The sequence below is a fragment of the Mobula birostris genome, chromosome 30 (genome assembly GCF_030028105.1).
Source record: "Mobula birostris isolate sMobBir1 chromosome 30, sMobBir1.hap1, whole genome shotgun sequence".
Classification (NCBI taxonomy): Eukaryota; Metazoa; Chordata; class Chondrichthyes; order Myliobatiformes; family Myliobatidae; genus Mobula; species Mobula birostris.
The window spans coordinates 34,862,381-34,885,336 of record NC_092399.1 but is presented as its reverse complement, the minus strand read 5'-3'; the positions used below and the strand labels follow the sequence as shown (position 1 = coordinate 34,885,336).

General features: G+C 45.6%; 1 protein-coding gene across 1 annotated transcript in view; it reads right to left on the bottom strand.

Moving 5' to 3' along the window:
* Positions 1 to 22,746, bottom strand: part of rims3 (regulating synaptic membrane exocytosis 3) — a 148,769-nt gene extending 126,023 nt beyond the window's left edge. The window contains exon 1 of the mRNA XM_072247088.1: positions 22,530 to 22,746. Coding sequence (XP_072103189.1) covers positions 22,530 to 22,746 — 217 coding nt within the window. The remainder of the gene's footprint in view (positions 1 to 22,529) is intronic.
* Between the last annotated feature and the right edge of the window lie 210 nt (positions 22,747 to 22,956).

Genomic DNA, 22,956 nt, shown 5'->3' with positions numbered 1-22,956 from the left:
TTGCACATCCTTCCTGCGGCCGGCTGGGTGCTTCGGTTTTCTCCCACATACCAAAGACGCACATGGAAGCTAAAGACTTGTGCTGTGAGGTCTGTGCTGGGGGATTTGGTCCCTGCATTGGATGGGTCATGGTTCCTTCCACCAGCGTACTTGGCTCGTGCCCCTGGTACAGTCGTGGGCTGCCATTGCTCAGAATGGCTGGTAAGGTTTGAAAGCTCCCGTAGTAGAGCTTGTCAAATCTTTTGTGGACGGGGAGGATGCAGTTGCCCTGTGTTTCCTCCATCTTTTGGAGGGTGTTGCAGTTTTCACCCACATCCCAAGCCAAGTGTGGATGGGAGGTCGACAGGCCACCATAAGTTGCCCCCTCATGTGAGCCTGAGAGAAGGACTGAGGAGAATACGCAGAAAATAAAACAGTGTAGATGAGCACCAACGAGAAAAAAATCTGCAGATGCTGGGAATCCAGGCAACACACACAAAATGCCGGAGGAACTCAGCAGGCCAGGCAGTATCTATGGAAAAAGAGTAAACAGTTGACATTTGAGGCTGCGACTCTTCAGCAGGACTAAATGGGTGGCTGGTTGTCCACATGAACTCAGTAATGCTGAAGGGCCTGTTTCTGTACCGAGTGCCTCTATGGTTTTATGACCAGGTAGTGATTCTGTGGGAGCTCCTCCGTTCCCGCTACATCGTGGCCCAACCCACTGCCCTCCCCATGTCTGGCGGATCACTCCGCTTCCCCTGGTTTTGGAAACAAGACTAAGATTCTGTTTAGCTTCTCAAACAGAGCAGCTCCTGATGCTCAAGGCTCAGTTGCTGTAGATCGTTGCCTGCATGGAATTCCTCATTGTTTTCTGAAACCTTTCAGAAAGTCACCATGGCAACAGTGTCTTTAAGAGGCTGTAGGATCTCAGCCTGTAAATCTTTCATTAGTGATCCTGCAAAAGGCCATCTGAGCACTCGGCATCAATAAAAAGAAGCCTTCCAAGACTGAATGAAGAAAAATCATCCTTAATGTGCTCAGCAACTAAACCCAGAGTGATAATTTTAATCTCATTTGGTTTATATTAGGATGCAGGAATCCTGTAATAAGAGTTTAAAGAGCTGTTCCACAAGCAAGAAAAAACAAGCTACTGAAGAAACTCAGTGGGATAGGCAGCAGAGGAGGAGGATGGTTGACCTTTTAGGCTGAGATGTCGCACCAGGACTCAGAGTGCGCAGGGGAAATAACCCATACAAAGAGGAGTGGGAGAGGCAGGATGAAGCAGGAGATGGAATGTTTTAGGATGAGCCAGGGGAGGAGAGGTTGATGGGCAGATGGAGGAAGATAGTTTGAAGAAGAAGGATTGATGAAGGAGAGGTTGATAGGCAGATGGAGTTAATGGAGAGGGATTAAGGGAGGCAGGATTGACGAAGGAGGGGTTGATGTGGAGGGGTTAATGGAGGAGGGATTGAGGGAGGATGAGTTGATGGAGGAGGGGTTGATGGAGGAGGAATTCAGGGAGGTGGGGTGAAGAAGGATTGATGGAGGAGGAAACGATGAAGGAGGATGGTTGGAGGAGGAAATGATGGAGGAAGGGTAGATAGAGGAAGGATTAATGGAGGAGGGGTTGATGGAGGAAGGATTAATGGAGTAAAGGATGATGGAATAGGGGACGATGGGGGAGGGGATGATGGGGACTACGGGGGAGGGGACGATGGGGGACTATGGGGGAGGGGACTGATGGAGGAGTTGATGGAGGCAGAGATGATGGAGGAGGAGTTGATGGAGGAGGGGTTGATGGGGAAGAATGATGGAGGAATGATTAATGGAGGGGAATTGATGGAGGAAGGATTGATGGAGTAGGGGACGAAGAGGGACTATGGGGAAGGGGACTGATGGAGGAGATGATGGAGACGGTGATGATGCAAGAGGGGTTGATGGAGGAGGGGTTGATGAAGGAGGGGTTGATGGAGGAAGGATTGATGGAGGAGGGGATAATAAGGGTCGATGGGGAGGGGTCAATGGAAGAAAGGTAAGTGGGCAGATGGAGGGGTTGATGAAGGAGGAGTTGATAGAGGAAGGATTGATGGAGGAGGGGTTGATGGATGAAGGATTGATGGAGTAGGGGACAATGGGGGAGGGGATGATGGGGGACTATGGGGAGGGGATTGATGGAGGAGGGGTTTGATGGAGGAGGGGATGACAGAGGAGGGGTTGATGGAGGAGGAGTCGATGGAGGAAGGATTGATGAAGGAAGAGTTGATGGAGGAAGGGTAAATGGGCATTTAGAGGGGTTGATGGAGGAAGAGTTAATGGGCAGATGAAGGAAGGATTGATGGAGGAAGAGTTCTTAGAGGAGGGGTTAATGGAGGAGAAGTTGATAGAGGAAGGGTTAATGGGCAGATGAAGGGGTTGATGACTAGCTTTATGAAACTATTGTTAGGCACCCAGTTCCTGTCACCCCATTATAGGAGGATGTTGAGCTTTTGGAGAGGGAACAGAGAGATTTACCAGGATGCCTCCTGGATTAAAGAGCATGTACTATAAAGAGAGCTTACCAGCTTGTACTGCATCCCCTTCCCCAACCTGCTTATTCTGGCTTCTTCTCCCATCCTTCCTAGTCCTAATGAAGGATCTCAGCTCGAAACATCAACTCATCATTCTTGCTGCCTGAGCTGCTGAGTTTCTTCAGCAGTTTGTGTGTGCTGCTCTGGACAAACCTGGGTTGTTTTCTGTGGAGCAGCAGAGGCTGATGGGAGACCTGACAGAGAGTTATAACATTATGAGCGTCAAAAATAGAAGAGACAGCCTGCATCATTTTCACGGGATTGAAACGCCTAATACCAGAGAGCATGTATTTAAGGTGAGAGGTGCTAAGTTCAAAGAGGATATGCAGGGTGAGATTTTCTTCCCACACAGACAGTGGTGGGGGCCTGGAATACACTGCAAGGAGTAACGGTAGAGACAGTTACAACAAAGATGCTCACAAGGCTCTCATTGGGCACCTGAATGTGCAGGACATGGGCAACGTGTAGACAGAATGTATTAAATGTGCAGGACATGGGCAACGTGTAGACAGAATGTATTAAATGTGCAGGACATGGGCAACGTGTAGACAGAATGAATTAGATATGCAGGACATGGGCAATGTGTAGACAGAATGGATTAGATGTGCAGGACATGGGCAATGTGTAGACAGAATGGATTAGGTGTGCAGGACATGGGCAATGTGTAGACAGAATGGATTAGATGTGCAGGACATGGGCAAGGTGTAGACAGAATGGATTAGGTTAGTTGGACATTTGATTATTGATTTACAGAATTAGTTTGCAGTACATTGTGGGTCAAAGGGCCTGTTCCTATGGAAAATGGTGATGGCAACAGAGGTTGGTATGTGACGTGGGGGAGCGGAAGTGGTGAAAGAGGAGGAGGTGCAGGTGAGAGATCCACGTATGCTGCCTAACACATTCGACTGATCTTTTGCTCCAGATTCCAGTCTCTCGTGTCTCCAGCTGCTGCCAGACCAATTTCACAAAGGGTCTTTCTCCACAGTAATTAGAACTCAATACCACCAAAGTCCAGTGAATTACAAGAATACTCCTGTTGTTTCATGCCTCTTCTGCTGTAGGTTAACAGAGCCGCGGCAGCGTGGGGGCACCATGGTAGTGTAATGGTTAATGCAATGCTGCTACAGCCCGGGGCGTTGGAGCTTGGAACTCAATTCCAGGGCTGCCTTTAAGAAGTTTGTATGTCTTTCTCATACGTCAATAAAATTGAGAGAGTACAGAGGAGGTTTACTAAAATGTTGCCTGGGTTTGATCTCCTAAGTTACAGAGAAAGGTTGAACAAGTTTGGTCTTTATTCTTTGGAGCATAGAAGGTTGAGGGGAGACTTGATAGAGGTGTTTAAAATTATGAGGGGGATTGATAGAGTTGACATGGTTAGACTTTTTCCATTGAGAGTGGGGAAGATTCAAACAAGAGGGCATGGGTTGAGAGTTAGAGGACAAAAGTTTAGGGGTAACATGAGGGGGAACTTCTTTACTCAGAGAGTGGTAGCTGTGTGGAATGAGCTTCCAGCAGAAGTGGTTGAGGCAGGTTCTATGTTGTCATTTAAAGTTAAATTGGATAGATATATATGGACAGGAAAGGAATGGAGGGTTATGGGCTGAGTGCAGGTCGGTGGGAATAGGATAGGGTAAGAGTTTGGCACGGACTAGAAGGGCTGATATGGCCTGTTTCCATGCTGTAGTTGTTATATGGTTATATGTGTATGGGTTTCCTCCAGGTTCTCCAGTTTCCTCCCAAAGTCCAGAGACATATGGTTAGCAGGTTAATCGGTCATTGTAAATTGACCCGTGATTAGGCCAGGGAGGGTTGCTGGGCGATGCAGCTCGAGGGGCTAGAAGGGCCTATTCTGCACTGTATTCTAAATAAATAAACCAGTGAAAGGAAGGCAGATGTAGAGGTGTCAGTAGATGACAGGTTGCAGGACTGTATCAACAGAGCTTGGAGGTCAGCTCAGGTCTGACTGGTGAGGGATGGTGCAACAGGGATGTTGTCCCATTCCAGTGGTAGCGCTGTTACGCGTCACTTTGTGATGTTGGAGCCACTCCATACATCGCTCCATTTGAAACCAGACCACGATGGGTGTTGGGATGAGGATGTGGGGAGAGAAAAGAGGCTGAGGGGGAGAATGAAATGATCCAAATTATCAATGATTTTGGAAGCTTGACTCAGTGCCAGAGGAAATGCCAAAGTCGTGAACTGCCAGATTCAGCCTGAAGCAGAGGTTGTAGGTCAAACAGCAAAACTTTGGAGAGGGTACAGAGGAGAATTACAAGGATGCTACCTGATTAGTAGCATGTTCTATAAGGAAAGGTTGAGCAAGTTAAGGTTTTTCTCATTAAGGTGAAGGAGGATGAGAGGTGACTTGATAGAGGTGTACAAAGTTAGGTTGTTTGGGGTGTTCATGGAAGGGAAGCACCTCTAGAGAAGGGGTTTGTTGAGTCCATTCCAGGACAACTGACTTTTGGTCCCCACTGGACACCCAGCGCTCACCTGTGGCTCCAAGTAGCTGTTTGCACGTGACAGTGGCCAGACCACAGTACCTCGCTTCGACAGGCAGGATGAACCAAGTGAGGGTCACCAGTGGGCCTCACACCCTGGTGAGATAGGGACATGCCTGTCCTAGCATGCGAAGTCAGCCCTGACAGACTGGGTGGATGAGACCAACAGTAAGATCCAACAGCCACGAAGGCGGCTTTGGAACGATCCTTGGAGAGCGAAGGCCATGAGGAGGCACAGAGGAAGTGGTCATCCACTGCAACCAAGGAAGACCTCAGTTGCGCCATTTGCTCGTGTCACTGGATTTGGAGCTCCGAGGTCAAGAGAGTGGAACTGTCCCAGTGCAATGCCTTTCCCACTGTCAGGCACAATGAACAACACTGCAAGGTGCTAAGAGGCATAGATCAAGTGGACCTTTTCCCAGGCTGGAAATGGCTAATAGGAGAGGGCATCATTTTAAGGTGATTGGAGGAAAGTATGGGGGGTGGGGGGATGTCAGAGGTAGGGTTTTTACACACAGAGTGAAGAGTGAATGGAATGCCCTGGCAAGGCAGGTGATAGAGACAGATACTGTACATTAGGAGCATTTAAGAGACTCATAGATAAGCACATTGATGTGAGGAAAATGGAGGGCTATGTGGAAGAGAAGGGTTGGATTGATATTACAGCAAGTTAAAAGGACCTCACAATATTGTGGGCTGAAGGACCTGTACTGTGCTATGTTCTACAAAAGGGCCATTTTTGAAACATTAACTCTGTTCCTCTATCAAGAGATGCTGCCTGACCTCCCGAGAATCTCCTGGTTTTGATGGCTCCTGTAGTTAGAGACAGAACAACATCTTTGGCCTTTTAGAAACAGTCAGAAGATCTATAATGCAAACTGAACCCGCTGTTGTGTTTGGAGATGCTGAAACAGTAAACTTCAGAACTTCAGAGGTCATTCTTAGCAGTGGGTCAGGAGACTCCATGATTAAAACTGATTACTTGCCTCTTTTGTTTTATTGGTGGTTGTGGGATCTGGTCGATAGCAAGTTGATTATTGCGGTATTCTATGTCCACTAACTTAATGGAACTGTTCAAAACACAAATCCGCTCACTCCATTTAACCCTGATGCAACTACAAGTACTTTAAGATAAAGCTGCTGCTGAATGCTGGGGAGAAGACAAATATTGAAGTGGTCTAATTGGCCCTCATGGGAATAGGATTCAGACTCTGCCGACAACAAGGTTTGCAAATTATTGCAGTGATGTTGGAATATAGGATTTTTGATCCAAGGGAGTATGTCTCCTGTGCTCTATTCGGCTCAAACTCTCCCATGTCAAAATGCTGTCATATAAAGCATTTACAGCTATTTTCAGTTTGGGTTACTAATGTGCATCAGCTTAACTACACGTACTTGCAAATTGAATCTTAGAGGTGCAGATACCCATTCCTTAGAAAGTAAGAGATTTGTTTGTCAAGAATAGACTGGACATCAAAACCTTGGAATTAAGTAAATTCCAGAAACTCACTGAACTTTGTACGCACCTCAGTTTAAACGACTGATCTTGTAACTATGTCTACTTGTTCAAGACACATCCACTTAGTGAAAACATTTCGACATCCACTCTTTTAAGATCCCATAAGTTTGAATGAGGCCATCCTTTATTCTTTCACATTCCAAGGAATATAGACACAAACTCTTTAGTGCCTCTTGGTAAAACAACTCTCTAATCCCAAACTACACTCATCTACTGAGATGTTCCCACAACCAATGACCTCATTTTAAGGACTCTTCATCTTATTATTTTATGTTCTCATTATTTATTGGATTTATTTATACTTACATTGGCAGAATTTGTTGTCTTCTATGCTCCTGCTCTTTTATTGATCTGGTTACAGTTACTCTTGTAGTTTTGCAGAGTATGCCCACAGGAAAAGGAATCTCAGGGTTGTATGTGGTGACATGTATGTACTCTGATAAGCTTTGCTTGGACTGACTTCAATGCTGCTACATACTTTTTGGGTGAGGAGACCCAAACTGTGCACAGTGTTTCAGAGGTAGCCCCACCAACACCCTGTACAAGTGTAACAAAGTTCCTTGTTAAATTCTAACCTCATTGTAATAAAGGTCAAAAAACTGTTGGACCTGCTTATTATTGTTATACTTATGCACTAGAATCCCTCAATTCCTGAGAACTTCATTCACCTTAAGCCTCTCTCCTTGTAGATAATAACCTGTCTTCTAACTGGAGTGCATGACCTCACACTTCCACATGTTAAACTCCATTAGTCAGGTTTTCAGCCAATCACTCAATCTGACTGGAGTGCATAACCTCACACTTCCATATGTTAAACTCCATTGGCCAGGTTTTCAGCCAATTATTCAATCTGACTGGAGTGTATAACTTCACACTTCCACATGTTAAACTCCATTGGCCATATTTGCCCTCGTCCACACCTGCAGGTTCACACCCCCATAGTCACCTTTGCCCATAACCATACCTTCACATTCACCCTCACCAACCCTCATCTCCATTCCGCCATACATTTCAAGTCTTTCCTTTTTAACTTTCCAACCTCCATCTTATATTGGCCCCATATGGATTACTGTTGGGTAAATTCCTTTCCCATTTTATATACTCCACAGCATTCCCAGTTATCACATATTTTAATCACTTCCCTCATATTGAATTTCTATTTACTCATTGGGTAACTGTTTGCCTAATCCCTTTCTATCCACTCCCTTTGTACAGAATTTGAACAGACATCCGCCTTTCCCATTCTTTCCACATGCCAAATGCACCTCATTGGAAAACCTATTTTTGGAAAAATTGAGCCATAAAAAACACATTTTAATCTGGTGCTTGCTCTCCACATTGCAGTTTGCAAAAGCTAGCATTCAGCACATAATCCATCTCTGTAAGCGAAACCTCCTTTCTCACACAAAAACTGCAATAAAAACAGAAAATTCTGGAATTACTCAGCAGTTTTCAGTTAATTCCAAATTTACAGCATCTGCAGTTTTTTTTTGAATTGCAGGCTTTGTAAGAAAAATTTAGAACCTGTTGATTAAATTGTAACATGATGAGTTTCTATCACAATGTGTAGAGAAGGAAGGTAGAGATTTTAGCTTTGGTACAACAAAGTAAAAACCAAAAATAAAAAACCTGTACTGTGAATAATTGAAATCCAAAATGAAAACAGAAAATGATGGAAACACAAACACAAGAGATTCTGCAGCTGCACACACACAAAATGTTCGAGAGACTCGGCAAGTTAAGCAATATCTATGGAGGGGAATAAATAGTCGACAGTTCGGTCTGAAACCCTTTATCAGGACTGGAAAGGAAGAGAGCAGAATATCTCCGATAGGGTGGGACCAAGGTTGTTGAAGCAACTCGAACTGCACGTTTATGAGGCCGTCTAGTTGATGGTGGTAAGGGAAAGAGGAAGCAAAGGGCCATGTCCAGGGTGTGAAATGTAGGTCGGACCTGCTGTTGAAACCTAAACACGAAAGGAGGATGTCGGGAGAGGAAAGCTGGTGATAATATTGCAGATGAAAACCCGAGGACAAAACAACCAAAAAAAAAGTGAGTCCCTTAAATTCTCGAACGCCCTGAGGACTGTGATGCATCCAACACTGTGGGAGGCCGTGAACAGGTCAGAACGGAATGGGGATGGAGAACGGAAGTGGCAGGCAGTGGAAAGCTGAGGTTGTCCGCTACTGAGGATAGACCAAATGCAACTTGGGAGACCACTTTATGTAGACTCTGATATTCAGTCCAACCTGAACCACTAACTGTTTCTGTTCCCATGGATGCTACCTGACTGCTTCCAACAGTTTCTAATAATCAGGATCAGCTTCGAGAATCAACTTTATGATCCATATACTAAACATTTACATGTGTTAGGATTGTTTTTTTGTGGTGTGTTGGTTAGGGCATGATCTGCAAAAAAAAACATACAACAATTATGAAGAAATTAAAAAAAAATATATATAATAAAGGTAGAGGTTGAAATATGGATATGGAATAAAACTGCATAAATAAATACCAGCATGTAAACAGCATTATAAAATGCAGTTTAAAGTGTTTACAGTGCAGCTCAGCGATGGGAGTAATAGATAGGGGAGGGCACCTAACTAGAATGGTCAAGCAGATTAACTGCTTGGGGTAGAAACTTTTAAGATGCTGCAGTTTTTTTTTGATTTAAGAAGCCTTTTCAAGAGGGAGCTTTGGAAAGGGCAGTTTGCAGGGTAGTGTCTACACTACTCTATAGTATAACTTGTGCAGAATTCTTGAATTCACTTTTTGTTATAATTCTGCTTAATATTTGAATTTCACTGTACTCAAAGTTCTTCACTGATTGACAGCAGTCAGGGTGAATCCTTGGAATGAAATTGTTGACTGTCCTGCAGTATAAATTCCTCACATATATCTGAGAGTGGAGACGCATTCCATTAAAATAATCTTACTGAAAAAGGGATTCGCACAAAAGGTACCATTTTCAATCACTGTTGAATACAAGTGCAATGAGAGTCGGGAAAAAAAAGATACAAATGGGATAATTTCCTACCTATATTGGTCTGCAATAGTTTCACAATAAATTAAATATATATTTAATAAGAGAGTGCTTTCGGCAAGTCTCTGTCAGTGTACAACTGCCCAAGGTGGTTCAAGCTTCCCATGCAACTACAATGTCTGAAATATATTTGGATTCATGCATGGAAAGGAAATATGGATCAAATGGAGCACTAGCTCAGGTCGGCGACTTAGTGAGCATAGGTGAGTTGAGCTGAACAGCGTGCTTCAGGATTTTCATAACCTTCCAAGTGTACAGGAACGGTGCTGATAGAGTGGGGCAAGAGTCAGCTTTCTCATGGTCCCACCCACACCACAATTCAGCTGTGACCGGGGTTGTGACAGAGTTCAGTATGTTACTGGTGTGCGAAGCGCTTCCCTCCTCTTTTGAACTGGCACTCCACTGACTCATCGGGACAGGTGGCTGGGAGGTAAGGGTGAGCTGGAGCTGTATTCCTGTGTTCAGGAAGTGGGGCGGAGGGGGTGGGACATGAACCCATCATAGCACTGCTGTGGGAAAGTGGTGGGAAGGTGCGTAAATGCAATGATATTGTGGAGGCTGGGAAGTTACTTATGGGGAGGAACCTCTGGAGGGTGGGAGTGGTTAACGCTAGGAGGGAGATGCAGGAGGGGGGCCAGGCAAGAATTTGGATGTGCTGAGAAGTGGGTTGGAGTGCCTATGGCAGAGCTGATTTTTCATAGAGGGCATGAAAGCAGTGTGAAAACCAACGACTGGAGTCCCCGGACAATGTGGCCCAAGCTCGCTGCCATGGATGCACACAGGGAGTGTGTCCGCCCACAGGTGCCATGGCAGGTTACAAGGGCACCTCGTGATGAGCGTCCAATCAGATTTCACAGTCAGTGATGTCTCAGCAGAGAAATGGTTGCAATCACAGGGGGAGAATGGAGATGGCAGAAGTAGAGTTGGAGAGAGTTGCTTGAAATTGGGAGACTGGTGGTCGGGAGAGGAAGACTGCAACCCCAGAAGAAACTATCATCATAAGGAACTGCAAGGGTAAAAAGATCCTGACAGAAGTTATATACAGGACTCCAAAGAGTGACCAGGATATGGAGTACAAATTACAATGGAAGACAGAAAATACATGCCAAAAGGGCCATGGGGATTTCAATATTCAGGTAGACTGGGAAAATCAGGTTGGTGCTGATTCCAAAAAAAGGAACTTGCAGACTGCCTACAAGATAGCTTTCTAGAGCACTTTGTGGTTGAGCCCACTAAGGGAAAGGTAGTTCTGGAATGGGTGTTGTGTAATGAACTAGATTGGATTAGGAAGCATACGGTAAAGGAGCCCTTAGGAAGTAGTGATCATAACATGACAAAATTCACCCTTCAGTTTGAGAGGGAGAAACTAAAAATCAGATGTATCAGTATTACAGTGGAGTAAAGGGGATTACAGAGGCATGAGAGAGGAGCTGGCCAATGTTGATTGGAAGGGGACACTAGCAGGGATGACGGCACAACAGCAATGGCTGGAGTTTCTGGGAGCATCCTGGAAACTGCAGGATAGGTAGATCCCAAAGAGCAAGAAGTATTCTAGAGGGAGAATGTGGCAACTGTGGCTGACAAGGGAAGTCAAAGACAGCATCAAAGCAAAATAGAGGGCATATAATATAGCAAAAGTAAGTGGGAATTTAGAAAACTGGTAAACTTTTAAAAATGAACAGAAGGCAATTAAAAAAGCAATATGGAGCAAAAAAATGAAATATGAAGTCAAGGTAGCCAATAACACAAAAGACGATACCAATTTTTTCAGATATATAAAGAGTAAAAGAGAGATGAAAATGGATATCAGACACTGGAAAATTATGCTGGAGAGGTAGTAATGGGGAAGGAAGAACTTAATAAATATTTGTGTCAGTCTTCACTGTGGAAGACACCAGCAGTATGCAAGAATTTCAAAGGTGTTGGGGGCAGAAGTGAGTGTAGTTGCTATTACTAAGGAAAAGGTACTTGGGAAGCTGAAAGGTGCATCACCTGGACCAGATGGACCAAATCCCAGGGTTCTGAAAAAAGTAGCTAAAGAGATTGAGGAAGCATTAGTTGTGACTTTTCAAGAATCAATAGATTCTGGAATGGCTCTGAAAGACTGGAAAACTGCAAATATCACTCCACTCTTTAAGAAGGGAGGGAGGCAGAAGGAAATTATAGACCAATTATCCTGATATCAGTGGTTGGGAAGACGTTGGAGCTCATTATTAAGGATAAGGTTTTGGGATACTTGGAGGCACATAATAAAATAGACCAAAGTCAGCATGGTTTTCCTGGCCTGTCAGATTTGTTGGAATCGCTGAGGAAATCACGGGCAGGATAAGCAAACGAGAATCAGTGGATGTTATTCTTTTGGATTTTCAGAAGGCTCTGTACATGAGGCTGCTAAACAAGATACGAGTCCATGGTATTACAGGAAAGATACTATCATGGATAGAAAATTGGCTGACTGGCAGGAGGCAAAGAATGGAAATAAAGGGGGCCTTCTTGGTTGGCTGCCAATGACTAGTAGTGTTCCACAGAACCCAATGTTTTCATGTTGTATGTCAATGATTTGGATGATGGAATTGATGGCTCTGGGACCAAGTTTGTGGATGACACAAAGATACGTGGTGAAGAGGCAAGTAGTGTTGAGATAGCAGGGAGTCTGCAGAGGATTTAGACAGATTGGGAGAATCGGCAAAGAAGTGGCAGATGAAATGCAGAGTGTTGGGGAGTGTATAGTCAAGCGCTTTGAGAAGAAGGAATAAAGGTGCAGACTATTTTCTAAACAAGGAGAAAACTGAAAAAATACAGAGTTGTAAAGGGACTCCCTAAAGATTAACTTGCAGGTTGAATCAGTAGTAATGAAAGCAAATGCAATGTTAGCGAGGATTAGAATATAAAAGCAAGGATGTAATGCTGAGGTTTTATAAAGCACTGGTCAGACCACACTTTGGGTACAATGGGAGGTATTAGTCGCCTTTATCTGAGAAGGACTAGGGAATACATTGGAGAGGGAGCAGATGAGTTTCATGAGAATGATCCAGGAATGAAAGGGTTAACATATGAGGAGTGTTTGATGGCTCTGAGCCTGTACTCACTGGAGTTTGAAAGGATGGGGTAGGGAATCTCACTGAATCTATCAAATCTTGAATAGATAGAGTGAATGTGAAGAGGATTTCCCCCACGGGGGGGGGGGAGTTGTGGACTAGAGGGCACAGTCTCAGAATAGAGGGACATCCCTTTGGAACAGAGATGAGGAAGAATAGCTTTAGCAAGCAGGTGGTGAATCTATGGAATTCTTTCCCACAGTTGGCTGTGGAGGCCAAGCTATTGGGTATATTTAGAGCAGAGGTTGATAGGTTCTTGGTTAGTAAGTTATGGGGAGACGACAGGAAAATAGAGCAGAGAGGAGTAATAAATCACCCAACATCAAACGGTGAAGCAGATCAACGGGCAAACGGCCTCATCCTATTCCTGTGTCTTAAGGTCTTATGGAACTGGAGGTTGAGCGAGGGAGAGGGAGGGGGAGAGGAGGGGAGAGGGAGGGGAGAGAGGGGAGGCGAGAGGGAGGGGGAGAGAGGGGAGGCGAGAGGGAGAGGTATAGAGAGGTGGTGAGACAGGGAGGGCGAGAGAGGAAGGGTGAGAGAAGAAGGGTGAGAGAGGGTGGGAGAGAGAGGGTGGGAGAGAGGGGGAGGGAGGAGAGGGGGAGAGAGGGGGAGGGAAAGGGGGGGAGAGAGAGAGGGGAGAGGGGGAGGGGAGAGGGGGAGAGTGGAGAGGGGGAGAGAGAGGGGGAGAGGTAGAGAGGGAGAAAAAGAGTAGAGATAGAGGGTAGAAAGAGAGAGAGAAAGAGAGGTAGAGGTAGAGAAATAGAAAGAGAGAGAGGGAAAAGAGGAGTGAGGCAGAGAGAGAAAGAAGTGAGGAAGAGAGAAAGGGGGAGTAAGAAATAGAGTGGGGAGGAAGAGAGCAAGAGAGAGATCAGAGATCATGGTGGGAGATTGAAAATTAGGGTCAAAAATGGAATTTAGGCTGTTCTACAAAGCTTCTGCTTCTGTTAAAAATGTCAGGTTTAAATGAATTCTTCTTGTGAACAGCCTGGTGGGGAGAAGGCTGTGATGGGGCACACAAACACACAATGCGGTTTGTGGAGCAGGCCCTTGGGCATGGGGCCAGCCATCAGGCACTGGAGAGAGATCTACCAAAGCCCTATGTAAGAGAGAAGGAGGAACCTGTTAGGCCCTGAGTTATTCCATCAGATCGGAACCATTCCGCAACCATCTCAGACTCCGAACTTTGCTCAACATCCCAGGACACACTCACTCAGCAAATACCCATCGATCTTTGATCCTGAAACATACAATTGATCCAGAACCTAGCAGTCTTTGGGGAAGCAGCACCTTCTCCATGGGAGGTACAATATGAAGCAAAACAAAGACCATCTCTCTTTAGTAACAAGGCATCATATTAAGCAGCAGAATCTCATTAGCTGCAGATTAGTAGTTGAGTCATGATTCCTGTTTCTATTCAAGTCCGAACACTGCACAAAACAACCTTTGAAGGCGTGGGGAGGCAGTGGTGAAGGGGAGGGTGTGGAAAGAAACAGGTGGGGAGGGGAGAAACTGAATTCAATTTGTTTTTACTGGTCATCAGAGAACAGACAGCTGACCTCCATCTTATACGGTCTGGGTATTTCTGTCAGTCCTTCTCCTTTTGAATAAATCCTTGTGTATTGATAATTCTGGTCTGTGACAAGGACTTCTAGGCCATTGGTTCAGTGCATGGAGAGACCAGAGGGGCAGGAGCATGGTCAAGTGAAGGAGTCCATAATACTTCTCTGTACAAATTAATACTCTGCGTGATATCTGAGCATTCTATGGTCTTGCACCACAACTTCTTCCTGAGGAAGGAGGGGCCGTGAAGAAGGTCCATTTTGTAGCTGCCTCAGCAGTAGCGTAAAGGGATTACCACTTAACGTTGTGCTGCCGTCACAGAGAATCAGAAGGGATCGAGGTCAAAGTCAAAGTAATTTTATTATCAAAGTACGTATACGCTACCTTGAGGTTCATTGTCTTTTTTTTAGATTATGAGAACACTCCGTTCTCTTTTATTGTCATTTAGAAATGCATACATGCATTAAGAAAGCATTTACAAGAAAAGAAAGAAATCTAATAGAAATTATGAAAAGCTTTACATAAACAAAGGCCAACAAACAACTAGTGTGCAAAAGGAGACAAACTGTGCAAATCAAACTAACAAACAAATAAATAAATGATACTGGGAACATGAGTTGAAAAGGTGCCTGTAGGTTGTGGAACCAGCTTGGAGTTTATGTGAATGAAGTTATCCACACCAGGGCAAGAGCAGCGTGGATAACTTCACACCATTTGCAGGGTAATAACTGTTTCTGAACCTGGTGGTGGGGATCTAAGGCTCCTGTACTTCTTGCCCGATGGTGGTAGTGGGAAGAGAGCACGGCCTGGATGGTGGGGGTCTTTGATGATGGACGCTGCTTTCTGGTAGCAGCACTCCTTGTAGATGTGCTCACTGGTGGGAAAGGCTTTGCCTGTGATTGACTGGGTTGTATCCACCAATTTTTGTAGACGTTTCTATTCCTGGGCATTGGTCTTTTCGCACCAGGCTGTGATGCAACTCGTTAGGATACTCTCCACGGTGCGTCTATTGATCTCTCTCCATCGCTCTCCACCTCAGGGCGTCACTCAGCTGCCCATTCTCTGACAGTGAGCCTCCAGAGATCTATAGATATTGCAATCTACAGAGACACTGCTGTAGCTGAGAACTGGACAAGACAGGCGATAACTCTACCTCATACATTCAACGTTGTGCTGAGGCTTGTGGTGTATGGAGTACATTCCAGTGGTTGCTGGCAACACCAGCGGCATCACAGTCAGTACAAGAATACACTGGGTTTTAACTCCTGCAGGGAACACCCGGACAAATAGCCAAGTCCTGTGTGGGTGCCATGTGTCACTAGCACTCTTGAATAACTTAACTTACTACGGTTGCAGGCCTGACAGTGGATGCAGTATTACAAGTCACGGAACATGGAACTGAGTGACTGACACGCAAAAGCCAAGAAATCACAAGTAACAAAGCAGCACCCAGAATCAGACTGTGTACGTCAGATTGTTAGGAACTTATTGTAAGATGCGGGGAATGCTCCAGATATTTCTAGAACAGAAGGAAAGTTAATACTGCGGAGGAATTACTGGGAGCAAGTTAACAATCCGTTAAAAAGGCCAGGCTGTTGGATAAGATCGCTTTTGATGATGATGAGATCTAAATTAAGATATTCAGGCATTGCAAAAATATTGATCCTCCTTCTAATGAAGCTGTTGAGAAATTGTAAACAACAGGAATTCTGCAGATGCTGGAAATTCAAGCAACACACATAAAAGTTGCTGGTGAACGCAGCAGGCCAGGCAGCATCTCTAGGAAGAGGTGCAGTCGACATTTCAGGCCGAGACCCTTCGTCAGGACTAAGTGAAGGAAGACTGAGTAAGCGATTTGAAAGTTGGAGGGGGAGGGGGAGATCCAAAATGATAGGAGAAGACAGGAGGGGGAGGGATGGAGCCAAGAGCTGGACAGGTGATAGGCAAAAGGGATACGAGACGATCATGGGACAGGAGGTCCGGGAAGAAAGACAAGTGGGGGGGACCCAGAGGATGGGCAAGGGGTATATTGTAATTGTAAAACAGTTTTGATAAATTTTCAAGGGTCATATATTCATGATTTGCAATCAAGAGGCCAGGACTGGTGATCAGTGACTATATTGCTGAGTTAAGAAGTCATCACGGCTGAGTCTTAAGAGCCTGTTCTGTGTTATTGAGAACACCAGGCCCTCAGGGTTCAAAGCTGCCTGAACACTTGGGGGAACACTATTCCGGGCAGAAGCCAGAAGTGCACACACTGGTTAGTAGTGAGTGTGAGAGCACAGGTGCCATTTAGCAGCATGAAGTTCATCAAATGGATGCACAGGGTGATCTGAGAGAGAAAAATCCCACCACATTGCAGCCAGCTAACTCCTGGGATGAAAGTTTTGCTTTCATAATCAGCTGAAGTTGGATCGATGTTCTTGCCAAAAAGTAATGCTGGAAGAATTCAGCAGACCAAAGTTCAAAGTTCGAAGTACATTTATAATCGAAGTATATATACTGTATACACCTGAGATTTGTCTCCTCACAGGCAGTCACAGAACAAAGAAATCCAAGAGCCCATTTAAAACAGGCTGTCAAACCCCCAATATGCAGAAATCAAAAGCAAATCATTCAGCAATAAGAGTAAGCAAATAACATTCAGAACTGAAGTTCACAAAGGTGAGTCCACAGCCAAGAAGCCAGTCATAGCCGAACCAGGAGTTCGTTAGTCGCAGGCCACAACCTCGGTTTAACGCAGAGACAAGTAAACCTCACGGAGCAGCGAGCTGAACACTGGCCCATCCCTCGCCTCCTGACCTTCTCGACCTGGCCCACGCTTAAATCAGACAAACCTTGGATCATTCCTCCCTCTCAGGTCCAGGCCCACCACTTTGATTCAGCCGGTACCTGATCTTCTCAATCTGGCCCAGCACTTAAATCAGACGAACAACAAGTTCCCCTCTTGCAGGTCCGGGCCCACCATTTTGATTCGGCCTGTACCCAATCTTTCCAATCTGGTCCAGCACTTAAATCAGACAAACAGCAAGTTGCATCTTGCTCTCTGGCCCAGGCCTGCCTCAACTCTGCCTCGTTTCGCTTCTGTCACTTTCTCATTGCCTCCAAGTCTTTTCCAGCAATGGCCAAATATTGGGTTATTCCCAGCTCTTGGGCCCGGGCCTCACCACTCGACTCAGCCTGTACCCACCATGCCGCAATCATCCTGCACCTTTGAGACTTCAGTTCATACCGCAAAAATGCCAGATTGTACAGGCGGTTCAAAAACCTGACTCCGAATGGGAAGTTACAGGTTATTGATTACAGTGATCATTTACCAGAAAAAGTCAGTACACTGCAACTGTACTGGGTACTGGTGAGGCTGCATCTGGAGTACTGTGTGCAGTTCTGGTCTCCTTATTTGAGGAAGGATATACTGGCTTTGGAGATGGTGCAGAGGAGGTTCACCAGGTTGATTCTAGTGATGAGGGGGTTAGACTATGAGGAGAAATTGAATCCCCTGGGACTGTACCCTCTGGAATTCAGAAGGATGAGAGGAGATCTTATAGAAGCATATAGAATTATGAAAGGTATAGATAAGATAGAGGAAGGAAAGTTGTTTCCACTGGCAGGTGAGACTAGAACTAGGGTACACAGCCTCAAGATTTATGGGAGTAGATTTAGGACAGAGTTGAGGAAGAACTGCTTTTTCCAGAAGATGATGAATCTGTGGAATTCTCTGCCCAATGAAGCAACGGAGGCTACCTCAGTAAATAAGTTTAAGACAAAGTTGGATAGATTTTTGCATAGCAGGGGAATTAAGGATTATGGAGAAAGTGCAAGTAGGTAGAGATAAGCCCATGGTCAGATCAGCCATGATCTTATTGAATGGTGGAGCAGGCTTGACGGGCCAGATGGCCGACTCCTGTTCCTACTTCTTTGTGTTCTTAGTTGTTGTTGTGTTTGGTGCCAGCAAGTTGTTGCTGTGTTTCACTAATGCCATCTCAATCCAGAAACAAACTCCCTCAGGAGAAGAGATATGGTGAAGGGGGTAAGGATAAGGATGGAGAACGGAGGTGAGGGGAGGGGAGGGGGGGGCAGAGAAAGGGAGGCTGACCTGAGTTTGTGTGGGTGTGGGTGATAGATGGGAGTGGAGGTCAGGGTTAGGGCCAGTAGCATGTATGAAGGAAAATGTTTTGGATTGAGGCCTTTCATGTGCAGAGGGGAGACAGTCAAAATAAAAGGTGGGAGAAAGGGGTGGAGGAGGTGTTAGCAGGTGATAAATGGATTCAGGTGAGGAGATGTGATAGGCAGATGGGGGAACGAATGGGAGGGAGATAGTGACAGAGATGGTGGGGGGTAAGTGGAGGCAACAAAGGGTGGTATATGATAGGAAAGGAAGAACCAAATGGGGGGTGGGCACATTGTGGGCACTCAAGGACAGTAGCAGAAAGGAACCAGTGGGAGGATTGTATGAGTGATGGACAGGTGGAGTTGTGGGGAAGGGGAAAGAAACAGGGTGATGAGTTTGCGTTTGATGGAGAAGGAACTGAGTAGATCAGGAGAAGAGAGAAAGGGAACAGAGGGAGAGCAATTGACTGGAACTTAGAGAGTTCAATGTTATATTTGTAGTTTAGAAGAATGAGGAGTAATCTTATTGAAACATAACAGTCTCAGGGCTGTTAGATATCAAGGTGTTTTCACAAATTGGAGAATCTCCGTTGAGGGAACACCATTATAATGAGACGGTCATTTAAAATTCTGACGTGTAGGAACTGTTCCGAGAGAATGGTGAAATTATGGAATCTTTCCTCTGAGAGGGCTAGAAAGGCCGGATCATTTGGGGTATTGAAAGTGGAAGTGCACAAACTTTAGAAAGGCAGGGGATTCAGAGCTTTGGGTAGTTGGTGCAGGATAGGAGATGAGGTCTGGTACTGATTAGCCGTCATCATATTGAAAAGTGGTGTAGGCCTGATTGGCCAAGTGGCCTACTTCTGCTCCTATTTTCTGATGGCTTTGTTTTGCCAGGGAAGTATCTCGTATCTGTTCATTCAATGTGGTTCAAGTACAGTAGAGAGGGACACATGGCAGTCACCTACAAGAACTGTGCTTTGAAAGCAGCAACCCCCAGCCATGCACTTGCCTAGGAAAATAATCTAAGGGTGTAGGACACAACATCCATGTGGATGGAAGATGCAAAGAACTCCTTCTGAACTGTGCCATTTGCCATGGATAGCAGCTGCAGAGAAAGTGCAAGCACCAATTCAGTTGTTGATGTAGCGCAGAAAGAGTTGGGGAGTGATACCATTCCCATTCTGACATGTCTATCCACGGCCTCCTCTACTGTAAAGATGAAGCCACACTCAGGTTGGAGGAACAACACCTTATATTCCGTCTGGGTAGCCTCCAACCTGATGGCATGAACATCGACTTCTCTAACTTCCGCTAAGGCCCCACCTCCCCCTCGTACCCCATCTGTTACTTATTTTTATGCACACATTCTTTCTCTCACTCTCCTTTTTCTCCCTCTGTCCCTCTGAATATACCTCTTGCCCATCCTCTGGGTCCCCCCCACCGTCCTTCTCCCTGGACCTCCTGTCCCATGATCCTCTCATATCCCCTTTGCCAATCACCTGTCCAGCTCTTGGCTCCATCCCTCCCCCTCCTGTCTTCTCCTATCATTTTGGATCTCCCCCTCCCCCTCCAACTTTCAAATCCCTTACTCACTCTTCCTTCAGTTAGTCCTGACGAAGGGTCTCGGCCTGAAATGTCGACTGCACCTCTTCCTACAGATGTTGCCTGGCCTGCTGCGTTCACCAGCAACTTTGATGTGTGTTGAGTGATACCAGTATAGGCTTGGAACATAGACTGTTTCACGTAGCCGACAAAAGAAGCAGTCATAGCCAGGACCCATGCAAATGCCCATGGCTACACCTTTTGTTTGAAGGAAGTGGAAGGAGGCAAAGAAAATTATTGAGAGTGAGGGCAAGTTCTGCTAGGAGGAGGAGTGGAGGTGGAGGGGAACTGGTTCAGCCTGCTGTCCAGAAAGAAGCGGAGGGATTGGAGGCCTTCCTGAAGGATATCCATAGTGAAAATGAGATGACGAGGGCCAGGGAACTTGAAAAGATCAAGAGTGTGTGAAGTGACATTGATGTAGGTAGGAAGGGACTGAACGGTGGGGGGGGGGGAATAAAACAGAGTTGGGGTATGCAGATATAAACGTGGTGGGGCAGGAACAAGCAGAAACAATAGGTTCACCTGGACAGGCAGGTTTGTGGTAGGAGGTAGAAACGGGAGGTGTGGGGTAAGAGAACTATGAAGTTTGTGGCAATGGTTGGGAGATTTCCAGAGTTAATAAGGTCAGTGATCTCAGGATAATATATTGTTACATATACGTACTTTGATAAATGATTTACTTCAAACTTTGAACATTAAAATCCAGAAATCTATTTATTTTTTTAACAAAATCAGTGATTGAATGCCATGTGATCACAATCTGAGATTGTGGCCCTGGTTCTCAACTCAGGCAGCAAAAACATCCTTCCTGCATCCGGACCCTACATACCCCCAGTGAAGCCACCTCTCATTCTTTCAATTTGTCTAAAGTATTCCCAGACTCACGTGGTAGCACGTCAATGAAGGACATGGATCCTGAGGATGTGAGGTGCAAGAAGAGAGGAGAGAGAAGAAAGACAGGGAAAAGAGAGACAGTGAAAGAGAGATAGAGAGACAGAGAGAAACAGAGAAAGAGAGAGAGAGGGAGAGGCAGAGAGACAGAGAGAAACAGAGAGAGAGAGAGAGAGAGGGAGAGGCAGAGAGACAGAGAGAAACAGAGAGAGAGAGAGAGACGGGGGGGGACAGAGATAGCGATTGAGACAGAGGGAGAGAGTGAGAGAGAGAGAGAAAGACTATTTCAACTAGGCAACTGAGTCTGGGTATGAATTTAATATTCATCCGAAAGGCACACAATCTCAGTCACTCACAATCACAGGACAGAGCAGGTAACCACATTGGATCACCACCACCTGCCAGTTTCCCTCCAAGTGACAAACCATCTTGGACTTTGAACTGCTCTGGTGTTCCTTCATAAACACTACATTAGTACCAGGGAAACCACGCCCAACATCAGGTGAGAGCAACTTTATGACGCACAACCACCACCTTCTCAAGAAGTAGTGCTGGGCCTTGCTGGCATCATCTGCATTCTGAATTGTTATTGTAGTCCATCTTGCTATAGAGTTATTTGTGTGAAACAGGAAAGTATCACACTACTAGAGTAAAGTGTGCTGATGTTGACTCGCTTTTACTCACCATCAGTTCCCAACAGTACAGTGAGCCTCTCTTATTCCATTGATGGGGAAGAGGTGAAGGAAGGAAACAGGGTAGTAAAGGACAGGAAGTGTCTTATAATGAATCAGATACTTTCTAAGTACATTCACCCGACTGCCAGGCATTGCGGAGTAAACCCCGACAGACATCACTGAAATCCAGTTGGACGTGTTTCAGTAATTACAGTTAAGGGGAACTATCAGCCAGTAGTAAACCGCTCTCCCTTACTGAGATAGTGCCACAGCAACTTTGCATTTCTCCTGGGCAAGCACATAGGCCCTTAGTTTCATACTGGGTGATCCACAAATCAACGGGAAGAACACTGAATTCTTTAATATCAGATCACTTGTTCCCCACCTCTGTCCCTTAACTCCCCTCTCCTGATCTACTCAGTTCCTCCTACACCCTCTCCTGTACCCTCATCACCGTACTTTCCCCTCCTCCATCTTCTCCATCTGCCCATCGCCCACATACCCCTCACTCTGTTTCCCCTCTCCCCACAATTCCTCCCGCTGTCCCCAGATCCCTCCTCTTATTCCAACTTCACCTTCCTCTCCTATCAGACGCCATCATCCTCAAACCTTTGTCACCTCTAGCTATCACCTCCCAGCCTCCGCTAGAACTTCTACCCTTCCCTCCTCCATCACCTGCCAGCTCTTCCTTGTCATCTTTTTTACACTGGCAATCACACCTCTATCCTTCAGTCCAGCCGAAGGATCGCAACCTGAAATGTTGGCAGTTCTACTCTCCCTACACAGGTTGCCTGACCCACCGATTTTTTACATCTTGTTTATTCTCCCAGATTCCAGTGTCTGCACTCCCCAATTTACGCACCATGTCAATGAACATATTATGAGAAGTAATGGCTTTGCAATGGATCTTTTACAATAGTGTTTTACAACTTGTACATCGTCCCCAGCCTCCTGCATAAACATTTACTTCTCGACTTACTGGTCTGGTTGAGATGAGTTGTACTTTTACTCCACTGCGACAATCCAACGATGGCAACCATCTTGGCGCCGAGACTAGATCTCCTCTTCTTAATGGCAGTGTCTGTCCCCGGCTCCTGCCTACTGCTGCTACTCTTCTCCACCTCGTACATCTCCCCGCTTATACTGGAGCTCCGCAGGACATTCCTCGCTGCCTTGCCCGTAGCCCCGTTGTACATTTTGTTCTCGGGCTGCTGTGCTCTTCGCCGTGTGAGTCCTCACTGGCACTTTTCACAGCTGTTCAAATAAAAGACAACAGGTCATTTCGATTTGTGTGTGCTTTTAACCGAGGTTCAGCACACTGAAAACTTCGAGCTCAGAGGAGGGTTGACGAGCTCTTTTAGATGACTGGTAGCACAATGAGAAAGGACAGGTGAAAACTTAGAGCA